The sequence below is a fragment of the Leuciscus leuciscus genome, assembly GCF_965113295.1.
Source record: "Leuciscus leuciscus genome assembly, chromosome: 16".
Classification (NCBI taxonomy): Eukaryota; Metazoa; Chordata; class Actinopteri; order Cypriniformes; family Leuciscidae; genus Leuciscus; species Leuciscus leuciscus.
The window spans coordinates 23820075-23839651 of record NC_138740.1 but is presented as its reverse complement, the minus strand read 5'-3'; the positions used below and the strand labels follow the sequence as shown (position 1 = coordinate 23839651).

At 39.0% G+C, this 19577-nt stretch overlaps 2 protein-coding genes across 2 annotated transcripts; both read left to right on the top strand.

The window, feature by feature from the left end:
• The first annotated feature begins 603 nt into the window (after positions 1 to 603).
• Positions 604 to 3472, top strand: LOC309478514 (olfactory receptor 2AT4-like). The gene has a single exon (XM_082142117.1). It carries the CDS (start codon positions 1888 to 1890, stop codon positions 2839 to 2841), a length of 954 nt encoding a protein of 317 aa, XP_081998243.1. The 5' UTR covers positions 604 to 1887; the 3' UTR covers positions 2842 to 3472.
• A 3320-nt stretch (positions 3473 to 6792) lies between these two features.
• On the top strand, positions 6793 to 7975 carry LOC309478512 (olfactory receptor 5K1-like). The gene has a single exon (XM_082142115.1). It carries the CDS (start codon positions 6820 to 6822, stop codon positions 7780 to 7782), a length of 963 nt encoding a protein of 320 aa, XP_081998241.1. The 5' UTR covers positions 6793 to 6819; the 3' UTR covers positions 7783 to 7975.
• The last annotated feature ends 11602 nt before the right edge of the window (positions 7976 to 19577 follow it).

The window sequence follows — 19577 nt, the reverse complement described above, 5'->3', positions numbered from 1 at the left end:
TTTCCCTCGGCAAGCCACCTTGCCACCCCTAGGGTTGAAACGTTCCACCTGCGGCTGGACACCCCAGTGATATTCCATATGCAGCCCCTCTGGGTCATATGTGTATTACAAGTCCCCCCCTTCGGGCTGGGCATAATTTCCTCTGAGATATGCTTCCCAGTGTACCTTGGTATTCCTGTGTTAAGTAGGAGTCCTTCGTCCGTGCTAGTCTCACGACAGGGAGCTCAGACTTACGCAGGCAGGGCCGGCGCTCCGCACACGCACATCACGCACTGCGCGTAGGGCACCAAGTGCTTGGGGGGGCACCAAAAAATCTGGGTCGTGAAAAATCATCACAATAGGGTACTAGTATAAATAACAAATAAAATATGTCTAAAGCATGTTAATATTGGGTTTAAGTGGTCGTTCAATGAGGCCTATTATATGTTGATCCGACGAAAATTATGTGTGTTTTTAAGTGGTTCAGTGGTAGATTTTTTGCCAAGCGTGTCAGAGGTTCTGAGTTCTAATCCGCACTCATATAGTTTTTTTTTTTTTTTTTACCACCAAGCATTTGTGCTTAGGGCACCCAAATGGCTAGCGCCGGCCCTGTACGCAGGGCACTGGAAGACAGCCGAGGTGGCGTGATTAGACTGGGGACCCCATTCGTCGCCATCCGACGTAACTCGGAGTGACCACGAAAGGGAACGTCTCGGTTACGTATGTAACCCTCATTCCCTGAGTAAGGAACGGAGACGTTACGTCTCCCTGCCACTTCCGCTGTACCGCTGGGAACGCCTGAGTTCAGTCTCGGCTCCTCAGCGAAGACATATCTGCATGTTGCCGGCGTACTTCCTTATATACCCCCGGGGGGGGGCGGACCTACGCTATGCAAATTCCGCAGACCCATGGCATTTCATTGCCATTGGCTCGTTTTATATACTCGAAGGTGATAGGCTTTCTAAGTGAAACCCCATTCGTCGTCATCCGACGTAACGTCTCCGTTCCCTACTCAGGGAACGAGGGTTACATACGTAACCGAGACGTTCACCATTTGTCATTGAGAGCATATGTCATAATTTAGATATATTTTTAATATGGAAGAATGCGTTTTTACAGATTCTAGAAACGTGACTTTGAAATGAAAGATTGGTATCAAAGAGCACACCCAGGTTCCTAACCGACGACGAAGACTAACAGTCAAGTGTTAGACAGTATTCTAGGTTATTATGTGCGGAGGTTTTTGGTCCAATAATTAGAATCTCTGTTTTTTCAGAATTAAGTAGTAGAAAATTACTAGTCATCCAGTTTTTTTTAAATCAGCTATGCATTCCGTTAATTTAGTAAATTGGTAAGTTTTGTCAGGGCACTAAGAAATATACAGCTGAGTATCATCAGCATAACAGTGAAAACCATCCTCTTAGTTGCCAAACATCTCTTGGTTGATGTGGTCCAGTGTGAAGGTCAGCTATCTAGTGTTTTTCTGCTATGACTGGGTGACGTTGGTATTTCCTTCGTTGATGAGTGAAACTAAATGATTCAAACTAAATCCTATACTAATTCAACATGGTTTGAATAAAATAAGAAAAAATAAGGATTGCAAAGTTTGCAAGGACCATACTTACTTATAATTAATCTCCAGACGCTTTATAACATCTTCAAATAATTTCCCAACTGAAAAAAAAAAATGTTATAAGACGTTCAGCTCTTCACACGCAGATACACAGCTCAAGATTTGTTGATCTGACTGTTTGCTTTTTTTTTCTAAGCTCCATCTTTTATTGTCTGATTGAGTAGATTGTAAATGAATGTAGCCATTTTACCATATATTTTTTATTCTTATGTAATTTTTATTATTATTGCAGAATATCATTGTTTTCTGTGATTTGAAGCAATATCCATTACTTGATGGATAACATGTCTTATCCTGTGATACTGACTCTTATGGTGCCCACATTATCTAAGTCATATAGGCATATCTATTTCACTTGTTTTCTTTTCCTTTATCTGCTTATCTTGTCAATTAATATTCGTCTTGTTATGGTCATTATCAAGACAAAAGCACTTCATGAACCAATGTACATATTCTTGTCTCATTTGTGTGTAAATGGGGTTTTTGGAGCCACAGGATTCTACCCTAAATTTCTGTCTGATTTAATATTGGATTCATATGTGATCTCCTCTCACATGTGTGCTCTGCAGTCCTTTGTTATTTACAGCTCTTTACTGTGTGAGTTTACAATATTAACAGTGATGTCTTATGATAGATATGTAGCCATATGCAAACCTTTAGACTATCATTCCAAGTTAACTAAATTCACCTGTGTGAAATTAATTCTGTTTTCATGGATTGTTCCCAACTTCTCTGTGATTCCAGCAATGCTGTTATCAAATCTGAGGCCATTTTGTAATTATTACATTGATAAATTATATTGTGACAATTGGTCAATTGTAAAACTTTCTTGTACATCATCTTTTGTGAATAATGTCTATGGATATATTATTGCAATTATATTTCTTAGCAGTGCCATTTTCATCATAGTGTCCTATGTTAAACTAATCTCTGCATGTAAAGCATCTTTAGAAAACAGAAGGAAATTCTGGCAAACGTGTCTGCCACACATATTATCGCTGATAAATTTCACTTTTGCTTTGCTTTTTGACGTTACGTATAGCAGGTATGGCTCAAATGACATTCCCGAGAGTCTGCGTAATTTTTTGGCTTTAGAATTAGTTATAGTTCCACCTGTTTTTAATCCCCTAATCTATGGATTAAATATTAGAGCAGTGCGCAGAGTTTTTGTCTCATGTATTTCAGCAAGAGTGAATGTTTTAGAAGCTAAAAAAGGCTTAAATCCTTGACAATTACTTGATGTACTTGCAAACAGACATGCAAAATAGTATATTTTTTAAAGTAAATGAATTACAACAAAAAGGATGTGCTGTCAACATTATTTTTATGTACATCATTGAATATTTTCATAAAATATTCAAAAGAAAATGAGGCCTATTATTATTTTATTTTTTTTATGCTTTCACTGCTCCCATATCCACTTATAACATTAATTGTATAACATTTTACATTCTTTGTTGATTTATTTGATGATGTTTGTCTAAATTACCAAAAATATATTAGAAAAGTCTTGGGAATTTCCTGAGATATGTATAATGTTGTCTACATTTTACGGTAACACTTTATTTCGATAGTACACTTTAGACATTCTACTGACGATAAGTAACTTGCAGCTACATGTCAACTAACTGTCATCAGAGTATTAATAGACTGTCTGCTTAATATCTGCTAACACTTTATTTTGTTGGCCCCCCAACAGACATTCTACTGACTATAAGTAACTAGGCAACTACAAGTCAACTTATTCTACTAACCCGAACCCTAACACCTAACCATAACCTAACAGTCTACTACAGTCTACTAATACTCTAATACTCTAATGAAAAGTTACTTATAGTTAGTAGAATGTGGACTATCAAAATAAAGTGGAACCCATTTTACTTATATTTTACTTTAAATATTTTACTTTTTAATTATTTTAGTTCAAATTATACTGCTATTTTACATGTACACCAATAATGTGATTATTGCCAATAATCAGACTTAATAGAATCTTAATAGAATCTCACATAAAACCTTCATTCTGAACCTCCATTATTCTAATGATAAAATAAACTAGATGTACCGCATGGCGGTACAAAATATGACCGCCGCTCAGGCCTGCACTGGCTTTCCACAAAAATAAATGACGTGGAGCAATTTGGCTGTATTGCGTGTTTATGTATATACCTAAAAAAAGAAGTAGTATGTGCATGTCTGTCTGTGTGTGTGTGTATGTGTGTGTGTTTGTGTATGTGTGTGTCTGTGTGTGTCTGTGCGTGTATGTATGCGTGCGTACATGTGTGTGCGCGTGTGTGTTTGTGTGTGTGTGTCTGTACATGTGGATTTGTATGTGTGTGTATGGGTGTGTGTCTGTGCGTGTGGATGTCAGTGTGTGTGCATGCTTGCGTTTGTTTGTATTCCTGCATGTGTGTGTGTGACAGTATCATCCTTAACCAGCAACCCTTCGCTCAACACCACCATCTACAGGCCGATGAGTGTACAGTCACTAAATGTGCACATAAATGAATTTATTTTATACCCCCCCATGGATGAAATTCTACGAAACTTAGCATACCCCCAGAGGATGTCAAGTTAATCATACACATGAAATATGGTGCAGTTCTGAACATCTCAACTGAAGATTAAAGCAGAATAATATTGCATTTTCATTTTTTATGGGAGGGGCGCAAATCACAAATGAGTGATTATGGGCTAGGTTGATGTGGGCCCTTAAGACCAACATACCATAAACATTTCTTCATCCTCGGTGCCACGGTTCAGGTAGTTATTTAGGAAAAACTGATTTTTTTGGGTTTGGGGGGGAGCCCAGCGTGGGGGGGGGAGTGACCCCCGGGGACCAAACGAAATTTTTCCATAAAAGTCTAGTGGGGCTACATGCCCACCAAATTTCATGTTCCCCGGTGTTTCGGTGTCCCTGGTATCGTTGACGAAAAATTCAGTAGATGACAAAAAAAAAAAAAAAAAAAACTTTGACAATCCCTATATGACCGCTTTCGCTAGCTATGCTAGCGGCGGTCATAATGATTAAACCATTGGTTTAGTTGTGTATTTTTATTTTACATTTTTGTTTAAAAAAATATGCCGCCTTCAAGCCCTTACAGTGTACATGAACCTCTTCACCGGTTCCCTGGTATTTGGCCTTCCTATGAAGGTAATATGATGCCATAAAGAATCACATGCGCAGGTTAAGATTTGTGAAAGTGTACATAAGATTGCAAGCCTAAATAAAATTTGCATGTGCAAGAGAAGATTTGTAAAGGTGTAAATCGCCTTTCAAGTGCAAGAAAAAAATATTTGCAGCATTTTACTGTTATTCGTAAGTGTAATGGATGTATTGTGAAACTGCAGCTTCATGTTTACGCCAAAAAAATATTATCTGTATTCTTCTGACTTCCATTTTTCCGCGCTTACACAGCAATTTGCAACCGAAAACAACAGAGCCAGGAACTGCGAAACAGATTGATCGCTTAAAATCAACCTTTGTGTAAAAAAATAAACTGTTGCAAATGTCTAAATGAATTGTTGTGAACATGAGGCAAAAAAGTTCCCGTAATAACCCAATTTGTTGCGTCTTTCTTTTAGTTGCGCTTACAGTTTTGGTACGATTCTCTCACTCATTGGGCCCTATTATACACCCGGCTCAATGCCGTGCCAAGCGCGAAGCAAGTGTTTTTTGCTAGTTTCAGCTCGACGCGGTTATCATTTTCACGTCCTGCGCCACGTTGTTTAAATAGCAAATGCATTTGCGCCCATTTGTGCGCCCATGGGCTTGCTGGTCTGAAAAAGAGGTGTGTTCAGGCGCATTGTTGCCGTGTTGCTATTTTGAGGCAACTGAAATAGACTGCACCATTGACCAGGATGGTCTGCTTAACCTTGCACACGAGCAGATCAGTCTTTCCGTTTGCAAAATGCACCATATAAATAGCGAATCCGCCATGGCGTGAGCACAACTGGCTTTTAAAGGGAATGGGAAATTACACTCTGATTGGTTTATTGCACGTTATGACCCACCCAAAACACACCCATTACTCATTAAGAGAATAGAGACAACCCTTTTAGGCGCGCCGACCATTTTTCCCGTCGTTAAACTAGCAAAAGTGGATTCGGATACGCAGGGCCAGCCCTGACCAATTTTCTGCCCTAGGCAAGATTTTACCTGGTGCCCCATGTATCACAGCCTATTCCACCCCGTCACTGTGTTCATGATTATTTAGCCTATATATATATATATATATATATATATATATATATATATACACACACACACACACACACATTACAGCCTAAACACAAATAGCAAGAGCATACACCTAGCATTCAAGTCAAGTCCCAATTATCTTTATAGTCCAGTCATTTTATGAAAAAAAGGTTGAACAAATTGCAATAGAAGCAAACTCAATTGATTTTGTATCCTCAATATGTCCTGAGTAAGGGGAAAAAAAGCCCAGAAGAATCCCATTAGGGGAAAGTTTTGAAAAAGACCCAAATATAGCCTATTCATACACCTATTCATTCTTTTTCTCACGTGAATAGAGTAAAAATTTTAACCTGTAGATACCACCATGAAAATTACTGAGTTGATTACTTACATCTAGACAAACAAAAAATGTATTACAAGTTTTTTGAAATTGTTTGTTAACATGGACAAACAGAGCATAATCTATTACGTATGTGCTAATTTGCAAAAATACCACAACAGATCTAAACACTGGGTATAGCCAGGTGAAAATGTCTTGTTTAATCTTGTTGACATATAACAGTAAAATACTTCATGTTAAGGTCTGAATGGAACCCATTTAGGCTACCCATGAGCATTAATACATAGAGGCAGGAAGAAGTACTTTAGAAACCAGCCTTTCTACAGTTAACTTGTACATTTGTTGTGATTTTCATCTAAGATGAACTATAGTTAAAAGAAAAAAGGCCTCCAGAGCTTATTGAAATTCCCCTAAGTTTTATTTGGTAGAGCTTCAGAGAACTTAAACTGCGCAAGTTCTTTATAAGCAGGTGAGTCCATAGTACTTCCACTTAATAAATGTGAGCGTGCAAGATCACAACTCAAGGCAAGTCAGTGATAATTGTTGACTGGTGTTTACTCTTGTTGTGTGTTAAAAACATGTATGCCGTATCTTTACATTTATATTTTAAAATTAAACAGATACAGTTGTTGTTTTTAATTGCAACATTTTGAGGGTATTTTACATATGGACAAATGTAATCTTAAAAAACTTAAATATATGATGAATAATATGACAAATTTTGCAACCTACACTCTGATGGAACCACAGGATGCTAAATCATACAGGTATATTTATTTCACATGCTTTTTTTCCCTCTATGTTATGATACTGTTTGTGAACATTTGGCTCATTGTGGTCATTGTCTTGGAGAGAGCCCTTCATGAACCAATGTACATTTTTCTGTGCAATCTCTGTGTAAATGACCTTTTTGGAACAGCAGCATTTTATCCTAAAATATTGCATGATTTAATAATGAATTCATATATTATTCCATCTTACATGTGTGCGTTCCAGGCCTTTGTTGTTTATACTTATGTTATGTGTGAATATTCTACATTAGCAGCGATGGCATATGACAGACATGTGGCCATATGTCAACCTTTAGACTATCACTCAAAGATGAACAAATATTCTTGCAGCATATTACTTGGCTTATGTTGGATCATACCATCTCTTACTATGTTCATTGCAGTTTTCTTGTCAAATAGGTTGGTACTATGTAAAAATCATATTGACAAACTGTATTGTGACAACTGGTCAATTGTAAAACTCTCATGTGGATCAACCTTTATCAATAACCTTTATGGGTTTATTTTTATTTCATTGTATTTTGGCCTTGTGATTGTAATTATGGTATCCTATATTAAACTTATCATTGCATGTAAAGCATCATTGGAATGCAGAAGGAAGTTTTGGCAAACATGTGTGCCTCATGTACTTTCACTGATAAATCTTACTGTTGCAATACTTTTCGATAACATCTTTAACAGATATGGATCTAGTGATTTCCCTGCAAACCTGCGTAATTTTTTGGCTATAGAAATGATTATTGTGCCACCTCTTTTCAATCCTGTAATCTATGGCTTAAAACTGACAGAAGTTCGCAAAAGAATCCTAAAATTATGCATGAATTGTACAAAAAAATGACAGTATGATGTATGTTGGGGTCAAGAAAAAATAAAAGTAAAATGAGTGATGCTTTTATCTTTTCATTATGCTACAAATCCTATTAATATTTTAGTAAGTGCTAATGTACACTGAGTGTTCACATTCACAAAATACATCTTGACAAGGGGCCCTATCATGCACCCGGGCGCAATGCGGCGTGTTTTTTACTAGTTTCAGCCTGACGTGGTTATCATTTTCACGTCCTGCGCCACGTTGTTTAAATAGCAAATGCATTTGCGCCTATTTGTGTGAATGTGCACCCATGGGCGTGCTGGTCTGAAAACGAGGCGCGTTGCTAGTTTGAGGCAACTGAAATAGACTGCCACTGACCAACAAAAACCTGGTCTAAGTCTACTAAACTAAATGGCGCAGTATTTTTTTATTTTTTGTTATTTAAAGGGCGCATTAGTAATGTGAGCCAATAGGCGGGTGCACAACGCGCGTATACACTCTGCTTATTACACACACAGGGGCACGCATTAGCACACAAACATGCAAAATATGAAAAATAAAAGGATTACGATGTAAAAGATTATTATTGTGTAGATAAAGATATGGTGGGCTTTAACCCCACACACGAGCAGATCTGTTCCCTCTCTGGAGAAGCGTTCAGTCTTTCCACTTGCAAATTCCGCCATGTATAAATAGCAACCCGCCATGGTGCGACCGCAACTGGCTTTTAAAGGGAATGGGAGATGGGACTCTGATTGGTTTATTGCACGTTATGCCCAAAATACACCCAATACTCATTAAGAGAATAGAGACCAACCATTTTTCCCGTCATTAAACATGCCCTAACTGCACTTGCACCGCTTTATACCATGCGGGTTTAAACCCCATGCCTGAAGGGGTTTATTTTGTAATGACTGTCTGACTGTATATTTTTCCCTAACTTATTACACAACTACTTATCAAATACACACACACAAAAATTAATGGATATGAAATATGTGAGTTTAAATAATAATAATAATAATAATAATAAAATCTTACTTGTCTATGCCGGCATTTTGACAGTCAAAAATAGTCTCTGAATGCAACGTAACAGGGAGGAGAGTAAAGATGGAAAGCTCCTAAAGCTTAGTTCAATATAAATTCACTGATAATTTGTTGTTTTGTCATTAGTGAAAATCAATATTGACCTTGTTTTTGAAAAAGGATGCTCATAAAAAAAGCAATACTAAAATTCAGAGTCAGTTCATTCACATTCGGAGATCGACTATTTTTTACTGTCAAAATGCCGGCGGACACAGCTACAGTGAGTTGTTCAAAATCTTTCTTTTTAGTAAACTCTGTGTACACAAACAATGTTCTCAATGCTCAAGTTCATGTGTAGAGCCCCTGGTGATACTTCAAGCAAAGTTTCATGTTGTGTCGAGCCTTCTTAGTGTTTTAAAAATAGCGATTTTTGATGCTATCATAGTAGTGCCCCAAGCACTCCCATTCAAAAGGCAATTTGACCGAAAAACGAAAATACGGTCAAACTTAAAAGTGCTGTTTCCATTCTAATTATGCTTTTAAATGAAAGTTTGCCTCAGGTAGATTAACAAAAAGACCCTAGGTTGCATTTTGACGACAGTTATCCTTTAACTCCCCCTCACTCCCAAAAGGCTCACAGGAAACATACGGCTTCAAAAGATTAACATGGCAGAGCGGTCTTTGTCCTACGAGCTGGAGTGGAAATTATATAGTTTTGATCAGAAAGCTTCTTTAATACAGAAAATTGTCCAGAATATTTTGCTTGCCACGAAGAAGTAATTCGAGGCAAAAGAGCTAAAGCCTGGTCACCTGGTTACCCAAAGCACAACTGTACTATATGTCAGCAACTGCTCAGTAGGCTATCAGCACCAATTGACTGGTATCCGTTTTGTAAATATTAGAACCTCATTTTGTAAGAAAAATGGGGGGAACAGAATGTGACAGCAAACAATCCAGCTGTCAGAATCCGTTCCCCCAACCCCATGATGAGATATGTTGATGTAGTGGCTTAAAGAATGCCGAATCTATTCTGTGTGTGGATGAAGCTTAACTAGCATCAGTTTAAAAAAATATTTTTTGCCGTTTTTGCCTTTTATCATGACAGGACATTATGTAGACAGGAAGCGAAATGGGAGAGAGAGAGATGGGGACAAAATCAGGAAACGTCCACTAGCCGGGACTTGAACTCGGGTCACCCAAAGCACAACTGTGCTATATGTCAGCAACTTCCCACTATAGGCTACCAATAAATCTTTTACACTGTAATCCTTTTATTTTTATTTGGCATGTTTGTGTGCTGCTGCTGTACCCTGTGTGTGTAATAAGCAGAGAGTAAGCACGTTGTGGACCCGCCTATAGGCGTACATTACTAACACGCTCTTTAAATAACAAAAAAATATTGCGCCATTGACTTTAGACCAGGTTTTTGTTTGTCAATGGCATCGTCTATTTCAATTGCCTCAAAATAGCAACGTGCCAACAATGCGCCTGAACACACCTCTTTTTTAGACCAGCACGGCCATGGGCGCACAAATGGGTGCTAATCACTGATCTATATAATGACTGGATAGCTCATGACATTCTAAACTGCCAGGAGGCAGTGAAGCCACCGGAAGTGATCGAGCAGCCATCTTACGATTCCCTACCAGCAGAGGGCTCCAACGCCCGTTATACAGAGATTGGTAGCGCCAACGGCACTTTTAAGATGACCCGCTGTGCAGCATATAAGTGTAAAACGACGTTCACAAAAGGATGTAGAAAAACTGCCCACAGGTTGTAATTCAAGCCCTATAAGTAGTAATTTATATGCAAAATTGTCGCTATGCCCGTGTTGTTTTCTCCGAGGCAAGAGTAATGCTGCTGCTTCTTCAAAAAACAATGATAAAACAGTCAACAGTAGCCTATAAGAAACCTCAGAGCGGCAATAATCACAATTAAGTGTCCAATAGCGACACCATTTAAACACAAACTAAAGTTATATTTTCTTGAACAGGCATTTCCTTGATTTTTTGACGAGGTTTTATATTATATTATGCTTCTGTCTTTCCGTTTTCTGTGTATTTTATGTAAAGCACAGTGGTCAACGTTGGTTGTGTTTACTTGTGCTATATAAATAAAAAAAAATTATACATTTTTTTTTTTTTAAATTAAAAAAACCATTTGACAGCCTCAAAAGAGCTTTGTGCAGAGTCCGTTTACCGTTACATTAACCCATACAATTTGTATTATGCATTTCCTGAACATGTACTTGCTAATCAAACACTTTATATGAACAAACTACTAATCTATAAAACACAATCGGTCGTTCCGACCTTTTACTATTGTGTCAATTGATGTTGATATGCGCGAGGGAGAGAGAGCAATACAGCACTCGTGTTGTTTGAAGGCAGTGAGAGTGCAGTTGTCTGAAGTTTAAAATCATTGGTTACCCGTAAGCCAATCACATAACGTTTGGTTATGACGTGTGTTATGCGCTGGCTCAGCCGCATCGAACTTCCACTGTAAACACCAGGGGGGTAATCGAGCTCTCGATTTCCGTACCACCCCCGGCGGCCGCCATTGGCTAACAAGCCTTCACCTGCTGTTAGCATCCCATTGACTCCCATTCATTTTGGCGTCACTTTGACAGCGAATAACTTTACATCTGAGGCGTTTAAAGACTCCATTTGTCCATTATTTATTTCTAAAGAAACACGACAATGTATAAAATGCTCCATTACCTTGTATCTTACGTTATGGCCCCGTAGAAGCAGTTTTTGTAAAAACAGGCTAACGATTGCGTCATAACCACGCGACTCTCTGGAAATTACCGTAGAGACAGGAGGAGAAGCTCGCAGTCAATCGGGGGGACGTGGAGGCATAAAGTCCGATAAAGTCAAGGGAGAAGCCCATAGAGAATTGTAAAGTTTCTCCTGCTCCTAGCTCATGGACAGCTCCTACTCACGCTCTCCGTCTCTGCAAGTTTCGGAAGGGAATGATTCAGATTTGTCTTGGCACAGCTCCTAGAAGACTTACAACTGTCAGACAGGCTGCTCACGTCACATCCACGTCGTCAAGCTCAGTTTGAGTCTGCGCAGTTCGCTCGGCAATCAGGAAATGAGTGCTTCTAATTTGCTTCACTTTTCTCCGTTGAAACCTATGGGGTCGCTGTGTCCAGTTTATATACTGTCTATGGTAAACACATGTATGATGCGAAAACAAAACCATTGAGCGAAATACCGGAAAATACCGGAAATACCTTTTGCAGATTATGTGAAGTAAATCTACGCATCCACGGTACAATCAGCGTCTACGTCACAGCTCTCAGCCCGCCCTCTGTTCGTTGATTGGCCGGCTGTTTTCAGGCTGGAGGAAAACTGGGAGATAGGTCACTATCTCAGACTGAGTACAGAAGCGAACTGAAATTGAGCGGAAGTACGAAGTCTGACGTAGTCAGGCTAGTTCTTATGCGCCCTGTCCACTGATCTAAATAATTAGTTGTTACGACGACTTATTTGTTCCCTCGTTTTAATAAATCATGGACACGTTGAACTAATTCCCTCCCTCATTTTGATTTAACGAATTACAACGTGGCCACAACGAGGGAACAAATTAGTCTAACGTGCTGAGGTATTATTAATTCGTGGCCACGAAACAATATTCACCTGATTATTCACCAATTCACAAAAATATAGGCCTAAGTCTTTAGCATTCACTATTTAATTAATAGTAGCTATTATCAAACAGTTTTTCTTACCTGTGAAGATAGCTCTTCAGTGAAGGCCGACTAGTGTTCTCGTACAGCTTTGTATTCCTTTTGCAAAGAAATTGCCATTTTTTAATAAGCAGGAAAAATTTCCGACTTTAAACAAATACCCATTTAAATGCTTAGGATGTTTGTGTTGTGAGAATGTACAGGGAGACTTTAGATTTAAAAACTGTCTCATTAGGCAATGTTTTTTCAGTCAAATCATAAAATTTCCTATTGATTCAATAGAACGTGTGAGCTCACTAGGGAATACCAATATGGCGGTGCGGTGGCTTCACTGTTTATGACGTCATGAGCTATTCAGTCATTCTATATAGATCAGTGGTGCTAATGCATTTGCTATTTAAACAACGTGGCGCAGGACATGAAAATGATAACTGTGTCGGGCGGAAACTAGCAAAAAACACTTGCGTCGCGCTTGGCGCTCCATTGCGCCTGGTGTATGACAGGGCCCATTCTGTTGACTAACGTTGCACCTACATGCCTACTAACTCTCATTAGAGTGTTAGTAGAGTATTAGTAGATTGGTAGGGTAAGGGTTGGAATAAGTTGACAAGTAGATGCAAAGTTACTTATAGTCAGTAGAATGTCTGTTGGAGGACCATAAAGAGTTAGCAGATATTTACCAAACAGTCTACTAATACTCTAATGAGAGTTAGTTGACATGTTTTGAAAAGTTAGGTATAGTCAACAGAATGTTCAAAAGGGACCATCAAAATAAAGTTACCATGTTGTGTTTGTGTGCGTGTGTGTGTGGTGATAAAAATATTTTATGTAATAGTTATTTTCAACATTAAATGTACAGAGAAATGCAGACTACGGATGCTCAGGTCAAAAACCAAACTCAAAAAGTGCTTGACACAGTAGAACTAACAGTCTTAGATCATTAAAAACCAATTACAAGAACAAATCACAGTGAAGAGGACTTAAGAGACATGCTGCGCAGCTGAGAAATAGATTCTACGCTCAAAAGACACCAACAGAACATCTATAGCCGCGTTTCCACCGAAATTACCCGGAACAATTTGTCCCAGGAACTTTTTTTGCCCCAGACCGGTTGCTTTCTGCGTTTACACCGCGGTCTAAAGTACCGGGAAGGTAAACTGCGCGCAACTGCTCCTCCCAGTCTGCGACGGACAGTAATCAGTTTTGAGCGCCACATTTATAATAAGTATAGAGGAGATTCAAACTGTGCTGCAGTTATGTATTGGTTTACTAACGAGGTAATTAACAAAACAAAATAGATGAGCACTGATACTAAAGCGTGTTCAGAAAGCTCGTATGCGTATAAAATTAGACAACGTATGTTATCAGTTATTGTGAGATGCCTGGGACGAACGCTCAAAAATGTCCTCTTTCGCAAATACGCTTAAAAAAAGCCTGAACTCCGTCTATCAATCATAAGTGACAGTCTTGTAAATAGTTGTTTGTTACTAACCTCAAAGCGCTATAGATATAAAATTTGTATGTTATCAGCTATTGCGGACATTGACCGTGGTGATGGCTGGGATGAACGCGCAGAAAGTTTCCTCTTCCACAAATACCCTTAATAAATCCTGAAACTCGTCGCCAGTCCACCAGTTTTTTTAATTAAATTCCATATTTGCAGACAGACAACTCTTACTGCATGAAGCCACAACACGAACCGCAAACCGAGGTTAAAAATAAATAAAATGCTGCGTGGAATCATCCAACCAAAATGCGGCGTGAACACAACCAATCAGGTTGTGCAGCGCACAAGTCCCACCCCTGAAAGTTCCTGAACTGGTACTACCCAGGGGGGCAGGGTTTCATATTATTTTGAAGTAGCCCCGGGCGCCGCCATTGGCTAGCGGACCATCACCTGCTGTTAGCATCCCATTGACTCCCATTCATTTTGGCGTCACTTTGACAGCGAATAACTTTACATCTGAGGCGTTTAAAGACTCCATTTGTCCATTATTTATTTCTAAAGAAACACGAAAATGTATAAAAGGCTCCATTACCTTGTATCTTACGTTATGGCCCCGTAGAAGCAGATTTTGTAAAAATAGGCTAACGATTGCGTCATAACCACACGACTCTCTGTCGCACAGTAGAGAGATTACCGTATGGACAGGAGGAGAAGCTCATGCGCAATCGGGGGGACGTGGAGGCAAAATGACAAAGTAATTAATCAGAATACTTGGCAAAAGTTTCTCCTGCTCCTAGCTCATGGACACCTCCTACTCACACTCTCCGTCTCTGCAAGTTTCGTAAGGGAATGATTCAGATTTCTCTCGGCACAGCTACTAGTAGATAGACGGGTTGCTCACGTCACATCTATGTCGTCAAGCTCAGTTTGAGTCTGCGCAGTACGCTCGACCATCAGGAAGTTAGTGCTTCTATTTGACTTCACTTGTCTCCGTTGAATCCAATGGGGTCGCTGTGTCCAGTTTATATACTGTCTATGGTACTACCTCATGAGCAGGGACTATCGGAGGGGGAAATATTTACCCGGAACTTCATTTAGACCCTGGTTCCTGCGGTGTAAACACGAGTACCAGCCCAAAGTTCCTGGGGAAAGTTCCTGCGGTGGAAACGCGGCTTATGTGTGATTGAGGCAGTAATAGAAGTAGACAGCAAGCCAACATTGAATAAACATTGTTTTTCCATCTGAATCATCATTATGGTTGACATTGAAATTTCAATGCAAAATAAATGTTGAATCACTATTATCATATCGATGAAAACCTGATGTTATTAATGTTGATGGCAACAATATTGGAACAACATTGATCTATAGTTATCTTTATGATTGATTAAGCATTGATATTTGGTTTACCGGGCGATCGCTGAATGTGTTGAAAAGTCATTGATTTATAGTTGACCGGGAAACGACGCTGTTGTTGAAAAGTCATCGACATAGTTGACCGGGAAATACGATTGAAAATGCATCGATTTTTGTTTGACCGGGAGATCAACACCAACATACTGCACCGGACACAGCTCATTTCTGGACCCTTGGCACAATCGTACAGGTAAGCTTGCTTAATGTTCGATATATGAATGAATTGTACCAAATCAAATACTGTTAGGCTGATCATTAACATGATGGTTAGTGTAGTAAGTTACTACTAGTAACTGACGCAGTGGTGCAGTCACTGAAATAGATTTTTGTTTTACCAACGTGTCAAAATCTGCCAAAAGTACTTTGTGGTTCTCTTCTAGGTTATAAAATTAGTAAAACCTCCGAGTCCAGTCCAGGTAATTTTATATTTGTTTTGTGTGTATAAAAGTGGTTGTGTTATGCTGCGTTCACACCGGACGCGAATAGCGCGTCAAATTCGCGCCTGCCGCGTCTAGTTTGACGCTTGACCACTTTGTGTTAATTCGCGTGTCAAGAGCGAAATTGACGCGCGTAAAAACAAAAGTTTGAAGCAAAATTTACGCGCGTCAGAGGCGAAAGTTTCGAAACCCGTTGGCGGCCATCTTTGGCGGTGAACGCACCATTATACATGAACGCGTTAACAATTCCGTTTTTGTGACGCATGCGCATTATTAACAGCTTGTTTACGTTCAGTGTCTTGTAGCGCGCAGTGCAAACAACAAATGCAGTCTTTTTGTAGACCGAGGTGGGGAAGCGTTTAAAAACTTTTTATTTGCCCTTTGTAAGTGTGAATTACATCATCTCTATTTTGTTCTTAGCACTGAATATCATGTCGTCATATCAGCGTCAAGAGTCAAGACACAAACATAGCCTACTAACGTTACGATCAAGTTTTTTTATGACTGTTAAATTCAAACATTGTGAAAGTGAGTTAAAGCTAATCTGTAAATCTGTCTGTCTTCATTCAGTTTACAGGTATTTGTGCAAGCACTGGCAGAGCAAACAGGTACTTTAGCTTGAAATCATTCTTTGTCAATTCATACTGCATGCTATTTTTGGGATAAATTATGTCCTAACTATTTATCTGTCTGTATTTTATTATTATGAATCTGTATTTTCTGTTCACATTATAAATATCATTAATAAATTATGGGTAAAATAAATTCTAAACATGTCTTACAATCTAATGTAGTACACCAAGTTCAATTTAAGATGCCTTATTACTCAATTTACTCATTTAAATTATATAAATGTATTTAATAATCAGATTAAATGCATATTTAAACTGTTTCAGGCCTCCATGTGAACAATGCTCAAGGTTTTGTGGCTATTAACTTGAATATGTGAATAAGAAGTGTACATCTACAAGTGTAGATGTGTGAATATAAATAATTTTACATTTTGACACCCATGCTTTATAGAAAGCTCTCAGCATAATCAAAATTAAGGGTAATCACAATTATGTTACCATATTTACAGCCCTAATTTAAATTGTATTACATTACTGAATTTTGGAAATATTAGCCTCAACTGACTTTTTCTTTTTTTTTCAATAGATTTGGCCTCGACCAGAGCCATAGAGAGAGAGAGTTGCGACACTCCCATAGACCTCCGTTGTAAATAATGGCGGCGCTTTTAACCGTCTACTTCCGGGATTTGAAGATCGGAATAGTTCCAAACACTGTCATTTGGGCGTTGGACACCATTCACTTACATTGCTGCGCGTCGAGTTGTTCCAGAGTTAAGTTGCTGAAATATCGACCTCTTTTGAATTGTCAACAGTCTATATTGTATCAGAGGCCCTTTGCGATGCTTTTACTGGTCTTCATTTGTACATGCACAGCGTAATTATTTATATTTTATGTTGGTTGTTTCAACCAATTTTCAAGCACTGCCTGCTAGCTAGTTAGCTAGCGCGACTTCGTCAGCTAAGAGTTCGGTAATGAATCGCTACCACCTTTATAGCAACTTTTATTTATTTAAATTTTTGGGGATATACTAACTTTTCATTATGTTATTATTGTCTTGAGTGAAGCGGCTTGTGAGAACAATGCTGGACCTTTAGGATTGTTATGGCCATCACCAGTCCTGTCTGTTTCATGGATCACCTGCCCCTGGTTTTTGTTTTTCTTGTTCACACCAGTGATGGAGTACTCGAGTCCTGGACTCGGACTCGAGTCCGACTCGAGTCCCTATTCTCTGGACTCGAGTCCGACTCGAGACTCTATTCTCAGGACTCGTGACTTGACTTGGACTCGCGGACTGATGACTCGTTCTTGGACTCGGACTCGAGGATATAAAATCGGACTTGAGCATTCATCAAATGAATGACGTTGGATGAAGTTTCTGACTAAATAGGATTTAAAATTTGATATAAGATTTTACACTTTTCCTGTTTTGGGCTCCAAGACCGGACGGGATCTCTTTTTTTCCTGCATATATGAACGAGCAGAGAGAAAGCCCCAGCCGCGCGCGCGCTCTCACCGTCTTCAAACAACACGAGCGGTGCTCCCTCCTCACGCATATTAATCAAAATCAATTGACACGATAGTAAAAGGTCGGAAGACCGAAGTTTCACGTAGATCATTCAGAGATTTTTTTCTCCTGAATTACCGCGAGGTGTGAATTGTGCTGAAAAAAAACAAAAAACGTTTGCCTTATCTTCTCTGAAAAGCGTTCCGCACATTCAGCTGACATTAGCCACAATTTCAATAAACGAAAAGACCTATCTAGTGATGAAATGTTTTCTGTGTTGACACAAATCTTGTCCTGTCCTAAACTGCCGAGATAATCACACAAGGCGTGCCGTATAGGCTACACGTCCATTAATGACACGTCCGATTCGCGAACTAATGACTCCTTTGAACGATTCACTTTAATGAATGGTTAAAACAACTGACCATCTGTCCAACAACGAACTCACGAGACGTCTGAATCGGTGTATAACAAATCGGTAACACTTTACAATATGTTCCATTTATTAAACTCTAGTTAACTACATTAGTTAACATTTAGGCTACTATTAATAAACTGCACTTCTACAGCATTGTTAATGTTAATTTCAACATTTAGCCTACTAATAGCCTACATTATTGAAATCAAATTTTTTATTTATATTTATTTATATTGTATTTATTATTTATAATTGTCAACACAGTGGTGTCATTTTTGTTTAATGTAGACCCTCTTTTATAATTATATCAGCTCTTTAAAGGTGCCAGAGTAGAGAAATGTTGGCAGTCTTGAAATATAACACAGACTCAACCTTGATGACTCGACTCGGACTCGAACACTGGGGACTCGAGACTCGACTCGGACTCGAACTCAGGTAATGGTGACTTGACTCGGACTCGACTCGGTCTCTTCTTTGGTGACTCGGACTTGGACTCGGACTCGAACACGGGGACTCGAGACTTGACTCGGACTCGACAATTGGTGACTCGACTACAACACTGGTTCACACACACAAGCACACATTTTTGTTGTCTGTCATTGTTTAATAAAAAATATTTTATTTGAAAACCTTCATTTGTATCAGCCATGCTTAAATTCGTTTTTAATCTGTTATAGTTTTGATAATGTGTATGGCCTTAATCTTAAAATAATATTCTTAGTCTTAACATGATCATGTTTCACGTTGTGGTCCTGGGGGTGGCCACTTTCATCAGAAGAAGTGAGCTAGCTTCTAAGCGAATTCTGAACGGACCGCCACGGCAGACCTCTTTGCGTGATCACGAAGGTAGGCTAATGGCTGAATCAAAATTTATAAGCAAAATCACGGGAATCAATAGCCTAATACAGCCCAGTTGTGCTAAAATAAATATCATGAGACGTCCATCATCAGATGAATGATATGGAAAAGTTAAGTTAGAGCCGCTAAAGCCAGTGCTACTACCCATGCGAACATGAACACTAAGCTTTTCCCTCCAAAAATATAGCCTAAAACTTATCTCCAAATGCAAAACTGACATTAACAAAATGCAATAATGCAATAACAGCTGAAAAAGTACTTGGGTGTGTGTTTTATTTTATATTTACCGTTCAATAATGCAATCGCTGCTGTCTGTCCCATAGAAGAACATGACAGCCAGCGTACGTTTTGGAACTATTGGGGCTTACATGAACCACGTGACGGCCATAGCGGCGACATCAAAGAGTGTCGCAACTCTCTCTCTCTATGGCTCTGGCCTCGACTAGTCA

Bases quoted from the DNA above. Each gene is read 5' to 3' on its own strand.
- LOC309478514 (XM_082142117.1), top strand. From the start codon at position 1,888: ATGGATAACATGTCTTATCCTGTGATACTGACTCTTATGGTGCCCACA.
- LOC309478512 (XM_082142115.1), top strand. From the start codon at position 6,820: ATGGACAAATGTAATCTTAAAAAACTTAAATATATGATGAATAATATG.